Source organism: Podospora anserina, chromosome 3, assembly GCF_000226545.1.
Source record: "Podospora anserina S mat+ genomic DNA chromosome 3, supercontig 2".
Taxonomy (NCBI): domain Eukaryota; kingdom Fungi; phylum Ascomycota; class Sordariomycetes; order Sordariales; family Podosporaceae; genus Podospora; species Podospora anserina.
In genome coordinates this window covers 283,937-291,175 of record NW_001914856.1, presented here as the reverse complement: position 1 = coordinate 291,175, position 7,239 = coordinate 283,937, and the positions used below count along the sequence as shown (strand labels likewise).

The 7,239-nt window shown below is 52.1% G+C and overlaps 1 protein-coding gene across 1 annotated transcript; it reads right to left on the bottom strand.

The window, feature by feature from the left end:
* Nucleotides 1–1,412: 1,412 nt before the first annotated feature.
* On the bottom strand, nucleotides 1,413–2,186 carry PODANS_3_2720 (uncharacterized protein; the record flags this gene model as incomplete). Its single annotated transcript, XM_001909006.1, has 1 exon — nucleotides 1,413–2,186. The coding sequence occupies one exon, from the start codon at nucleotides 2,184–2,186 to the stop codon at nucleotides 1,413–1,415; it is 774 nt and encodes a 257-aa protein (XP_001909041.1).
* Between the last annotated feature and the right edge of the window lie 5,053 nt (nucleotides 2,187–7,239).

The window sequence follows — 7,239 nt, the reverse complement described above, 5'->3', positions numbered from 1 at the left end:
TTTCCAAATCGTTTCGCCATGGTAGTAGTCCATCAGCTTGCTTGCGACGAGACCGGCGGCGAAGCGTATCGAGTCTGCGAATCGTCAGCCAATGTTCGCATCGCGAAGTACCTAGAAGCAGGCAGTGTGCGCACCCGCAGAATCGAGGTCCACGCTCAGCGCAGCCCTAGTGCTGGTGATGGCCAGTGCCAACACGACTGTCGATAGCATCGTGGTGATATGACATTCTTCGACAAGAATGCGAAAGGAAACTTGTCGTCTTGGCATCGCCAGGTGCTTGAAGGTGGTGTGGGCGATCTGTGTGTTTGTTTTGCTGGTCACACTTGTGTCATTCTGTGCGCCCCTGCAGAGGAGCACTGGCAAAGCCCGTGCTACCTACGATGGTGGTTGCTGCCATTATGGGAGACGTGTGTGCCGCTGTTTGTCGATGGGTGACAGTTTCACTCGGAACAAGACGGGCCTGCCGTCAAGGTGCCGACAGGGACGTGGATGTTGCTCCTGCCCCTGAGCCTGGAGCATGTCGGGCGCACTGCAGAAGCATGGGCGCTGCAGCCTTGTCCTTGTCAGCCTTGCACATCTCAAACTCCGGTTGTGGAAAAGATGGAGCTATGACATGACACTTTAGCATGTTCACATCAAGTTGGGTGTCACATAGGCTGGCGTAGATCATTCAATTTCGAGATAACGCTGCTACACAATACACTCGCCAGTTGTCTCATGCTCGACATTAAACAAATAAAATTCTCTACTTAAACCCCGCGCAATTGCTATAGTCCTACGTATCTGGTTGTTCAGATGCGCCCAGGAAACTTTTTAAGAACTTATCTACACTTTTAATCTCTACCCCGTCTTCGCTTTTCCGTTTTTTCGCGCGCTTAGTTGCTATCTTGCGCTTTGTGTTTTTCTCATCCGATTGGACCACCTCAGTAACCTTATCTCGTGAGCCGTCTTTCTCATCTTTACTATCCAGCCCCTTCCCGGCGTCGTTCTTTTCCTTCCCTTTTCCATCCTGTGTTTCGCTATCCTCCCCCGACTGCACCTCCAACTTTACCTTCTTATAAGCCTCCGCGAGCCCTGGCTCTTCATCCTCCAGGCGCCTTTTCACGCCTGCCGGCAACGGGTTCCCCGACACACTGTTGGTAATGACCATAAGGCCAAAGGCCCAAGGATCGTCAAGCTCGGAACCTGGCCGCCTGTTGAGATACCTGAGGGCCTCCCGGTCCAGTGGCTTTCGCTCCCATATATCTCGAAAGATCCATATTTGACGATGGATGACTCCAGCTTGAACCGTTTGAGATTCTTCTTGTCCACAAGAATGGGCAGCAGGCTTGATTCAGCCGCCTTGCTTGCATCTTCGAGCAGCAAAAAGTCGACCAGTTTCTGCTGCTGCTCATCGCGGAGCTGCGTAACCCTTATTGTGACTTTAGCTCGGGAGGGAGAGAGGTAGATATTTGGTGGGTCTGGGTTGCTGTAATTGGAGTTGTGGCCGTCGCATTCCTCTGCCCGACGCTCAAAGACAACGACGCCGCCGAGAATCCGGTCCTCTGCCCAATAGCCACAACGTCGGCCACACCTTGGGGGTAGATGTCGTGGTCGAGGTAGTGTATGCTGTGGAAAACAGTGCAGATAGGATCCGGAGGACACCATTCCTCGTCTGTCATCCATGAGTACAATTCGGGCTTGCTGGTTTCCTTCCACTTGGCAATGGCATCGACCGCTTCTCGTCCTCCCTTGTGCACACAAAAGTCAAGCTGGTAGAGAAGCACACCGAACTCGTGGATTGCGACGGCTACCATCTCAATGAGACGGGTTGCGAACAGTTTGCTGCCGGGGGCCGTTTTTTGATATGCATTGAGCACCTGGGGGCTGAACCTAAGCATCTCCGTATCCCACTTCGGGCAGACCTCGCGTGCTTTTTCCATTGCGCCGGGGCAGAGTTCTTCGTGCTCAGTTGCCAGCGGGTGCTCCCCTTGTAGGAGAGGGCTTCTCACTTCCCATGCGACATCTCCGGTGGGAAGGCCGTCGATGATCTGAGCGTATGTGAACAGAGCGAGCTCGGTAGACAGCACATTGTTGATGGCGCGCACCAAGTGCCTGCGGTGTTCGGCATCTAGCCTGTCGATGGGAATACGCGCTTTGTGATCTGCGAGAGCTCTGGCGCGGAGGAGTTCTGTGATGGCATCCATGTCGTCAGGGTCGAAGCTGGACTGTGCGGTGCATCAATGTCGTAGTGGAACGTGCTTGAGGCCATAGCTATTTATTACTGGATGATATTCTGAGATTCCAGGGTGTTATATATGGAGGAAAAAGAAAAGAGCGGGTGAAGTGAATGGGGGGGAAGAGAAAGTCGGTTGTTGGTTTGTCGGTGACTTCCAGGCTGCAGGGAGCATTCTTGGCAAAAGAAGTGGGGATGGGTGAGCCGGTGGCACTGATGGGCGCCAACCCCCTTATCGTTTCGTCGGACATCGTTACCAGTCTGTCGGGTCCAGCTGGATATGAAAATAGTGACAACATTGGCCAGAAGACGCCAATCACACTAGAAGTATGGATGGCTGGCCCACCCTTACTGTCAGGCTGAGCCTCTTACGCATGGCCAGGTCGGTGGTTTTGTGAATAATACCCAACATGTACCCAACCGCCTTCTTTTCGGAGTATTCATGAGCCGCAACGGGCAGATTGTTGCTCTCCATTACAATTCAGGCGCCAGGCCTCGCTAGGCCAACAACAAGCGACCAGGACATGTGGGTATCAGGTACCGTATGATGACCTTGTTCACTGAGGAGATAGCTATCGCGATTCGAAAGAGGCCCTGCCTATGGGCAAAGTGAGTATGTAAAGATCCTCTGGCCGTCCGGATTATCATCATTCTAACCATCAAGCCTCTCCTTCTCGCCTCATTCATCACCCGCCTGCCTAGCATTCCGACGTGATCTGGTATCACGACATTATCAGGTCCTCCCTACATTTCGTATTTACCCCCACCCTTTTCAGTCACTCACATCGCTATTCTGCCTGTGATCTGGTATCACAGCATTGCTAAATTCCCATTTTCTTCTTGTTTTTCTTCATATCATTTTCCTCTGTCGTCCGGTATCACCGGGTTGTTATCCAATAACTATGTCCTCAAGATCCTCCAGTTCCTCCCTCTCCAGCGCACCCCGGTCAGCACAAAGCAGCGACCACTCCCGTTCCCACTCCGGCTCTCCCACCCCTCGTGAAGACCCTCGCAGGATCCTTCAGAACTCCCGGGTTGTGACCCAAGACCATGACGACCCGGCCGACATCCGCCCCCTTGCAGCAACGTCCCGAGCCTTTCGATTCGTTGCCTTTGCCATGCACTTTGGTCTCACCATGTTGGAAACAAGAGAGGGGTGGGAGGCACTAGTCGAAACAGGGACCAGTATCTGGAAAGCACTTGATCCAAGAGCCCGTCGAGATATTCTCTTCCGAGGCGACCCTGTAAAGGACTAGGCAAGGCAGAAATGGAACAGAGGGCTTACCGGCGCATCTTGGGAACAAAAGGAAAAAACCGAGACGAGCCCGGACGACAGACACACAAGAGGAAGCGAGAGGAAAGGCGCGCGAAGACGACAGAAAGTTGGCGGCGGCAGCTGCTGCTGGTGGCCGTCTTGATAATATGTGGCTTGCAGCTGGAAGAGAGGGAAGGTCCTTTGGGCAATTTCCTCTAGGAAGGAATGTCCGGTCTCCCTTCCAGCTCTTGGGCCGAGCTTCCTCCTAGGACACCAAAACAAAGAGCCTTGCCGCAAATGAAGATGACCGCTCTACGACCCTAGATCATGAGTCAATCAACCTGAGCCAAGAGTCTGACAACCCCAGTGACTTGGAGATGGCCGACGCTGGCGGCGAAGATCCAAGCAGCTCTTCCTCTGCCACTGTCTGGAGGGTTGTTATTACTGTGCTGTCCCTGTCTCACAAGAGGAAGGCATTGAGAGCATCAATGTGTGTGAAGTGTTGAGGAACGCTCAGAGATGCATTTGTACATTACGCAGTGTTCATGACTTCAACCGTCAGGAGCCTGTTCAGATAATCACGGGTTTGTTGAATGAGATCTAGAATCTTTCTGATGGTGCTTAGAAACTGGGTACCAATCCCATTTTATTTCTCTCACCAGTCATTGTGTGACTGGGCTTTTGACTCCTTGTGAATTGACTTCCTGTCAACAAATGACTTCGTGAGTGCCATTAGGGGACATGGCGCAGCTGCTTCATCACCGACCGGTGTTGAGCTTTGTCATGAAGGCAAACACCAGTCATGATTTAGGATGACCACCATAACACATCGTCGAGTTGAGAGATACCAATTGACAGTCGGATACTTCGGTATCACCATCACCTAGTCACAGCAGATGAGCTCCATCAAGGCCCGTGCTTCTTGTCAAGGTCGGTCCTTCCTCAGGTTGAGTCAACCTGGCTGGTTCTGCCGCTACAAACCCTACCTAGGCTCTTCCCTCACCTCTATCGACTCTACCCACTGCAAAATCAGTGACCCACAACACTCCTGTTTCTTTTCAGACGCACAAAAAGTTTTGTTGCTCCTAAAGGCATTGGAGGGGAAAAAGCCCTAGCGTCACAACACCACAAAGTCGGACAAACACGAACCCATCCCATCAACATCTTCATTCATTTTTTAGCCTTGTGCCCATGAAAGCAGCATCATCACTGGAAATCATTATATGCATCATTACAGCTATAATTGACCATTATATCCCTTACTCCAGCCGTTGGGCGAACCCAAAACCGGACCGTCCAGCCCCTGTTAACCTCTCAAAATCGGGTATCTACGTCAGTAAGCAAGCCCCTCCTATACGGCTCTGTCTGTTCTCTAGATGTCTTTTCCTCCCCGGCCCACCAGCCTGATGCTGATAACAAGGTCGTCGTCCCTCCAGATTCAGCTTCTTTTAGAACATCCATTCCACTGTCCATTCACTGTTTGCAAGGCGACGACGATTACTTCCTCACACTCTACGGTCGCTGGCGATGGTCATTGTTGACGCTTCAACCGTCTACATGTGGATTACCTTCAGAAGGGTCATTGGTACTCTTGTCCAACATCCTTGTCACCGGTTGACTGGACCCCGGAATTGAGACCCTGGACTTGTTGCCAAGTGGTCGTGTTTGAACACTTGGTATGTTTTTTCTTTCGCATTGACTGGCTTGACAACATCTCTTTTCAAGGTACGGGACATTTTAACTTGGCATTGAATACACAGACGGAGACTCGAATTGGCTTGGAGTTCGTGTTCGCTGGTCGGCGCTGATCCTCAGTACAACATGGAACCCCCAATAGAAAGTTGAAACCAACCAAGGAACAGGGTAGCAACATCACCACACACACCCTCGCCAATCCAAAACTTGTGACGGGTAAAGCTCGGTCAAAGCCAACCTATGGCCTATCCTCCACATCACCACATGCAGCACGAGATTGTCACATCCATGCAGTCTCTGCTCGCAATCAGGAGGCGTTTTGCAAGCCACCAGCATTTCTTCTACCGTTGTTGATCCAAGCCCGAAAGAAGCCTGACTTCTTGGTCTCAGTAACGATGTCCAATATCTCCAGACATAACTCCGGGGCAGATTCAACGACAGCAGCCCGTCCATTGGCTGCACAACTGTGGACCTTCTCGGGACATCGCGGATTGCAAGCACTGATGTCGTTTCAGCATCACTCCTGCATACTCTTGTAATCCATACTCTCAGCTCAACATTCTGGATGAAATGAGGGCTCGAGCATGGTATCTCCTTTCATCGTTTTCTTCTTACCTTGATCCCAGTGAAGAGCAAGACTGACAAGGTTCTCCAACCAGGGCCAAGCCAACCACCTACGCCGCACCGCGCGGACCTCCCGTACCGAACAATCTGACCCTAGAACCTAGTTGAGAACGTCGAAAAGTTCGAGAAACATTGGTCACAGCCAGACGAAACACCCTGGCTACTCGGAACCCGGAACAAACATTGGTCAAGGTCGAGGAACACAACGTGTCTTGGCGTGGGCATTTCTGCAAGACGCAAGGTTGGACGCCATCTGTCATGCAAGAAAGCATCTGGCAAAAGCAAAGTGCCTGGCTCGGACCGTAAATTGGCCGGCAGTGTGGTGTTGACCCCCATGCTCACCGAGCTGCGAGTCGACCCCTGTCGTCAACTGCGCATGCAGGAAACCCTTGATCACGAGCGACCAGTGACCAAACACACAAGCTTTGGTCAAGGGTATGTTACCTGGTTCAAGTCAATCCTTCGACTCAATACGCAGGTGCTTTCGGTATGTGATGACCAACAACGCCAGAACCGGCTGCCGGGGAACGGCTGTGTTGCATTTCCGGGGAAAGAGGCTGAGCTCCTGGGGGGTTGTTCAAAGCCTTGCGCTGGGGCAAAGCAAAGGATGAAGCCAAAGGCGATCAAGTGCATCCAGAGGGGTTAGGCATGCGTCAATCCCATCACGCAACGGTCAAGGAAACGCCCTAGACAGGATGCGGATGCTGTCCGGGGAAGTCGGCCCATCACAGGAAGGATTTCGTCTTATCGAAGGCAAGCAAGAGGCACTCAATTCTATTCAACTTGTGAGAGGTTGAACAGGGCTGACGGGTGTGGCTACGTTACCCATATATCGGATGCCATGCCGTTGTTTTATTTTCCTTCGACTCCACTCTTCCGTCTTCCCTGCCGTGCCGTTTCCAAGCTGCCGGGTACAGTGCATCCTGACTTGGTTCCAGAGACCACACCTAACCCTGAGAATGACAACAACAGCAACCCCACGCCAGGCTTGACACCCCGTTCGAGCTTCGACCTCAACGACCACAGCTTGGCCTTTTCAGTGGAGAGCAAAAGTCCCATACGAGGCTTCACCCTGATCGACCACAACGACCACATCTCGACCTTTCCTGTCAAAGACAACAGATCCCCACTCGGCTTCTCATCGTGCTCAAACCCAACGATCACACCTTGACCCTTTCTGTGGAAAGAAGACAACAACCCCACGTGAGGCCTCTCACCCTGCTTGATCCCAGCGACCACATCTTGACCTTGTCGAAACCAACAACCCCATTCGAGGCTTCTGATCCTGCTCGATCCCAGAAACCACCTTGGTCTTTCCAGTGAAGAACAACAACCTCATGCAAGGATTGACATCTTGTTCGATCCCAGCGACTACAACTTCAACTCTCGGTCGGGAAACGTCAACGCCACGCAAGGCTTCATTGAAGGCAACGCCATCCCAGCAACGATC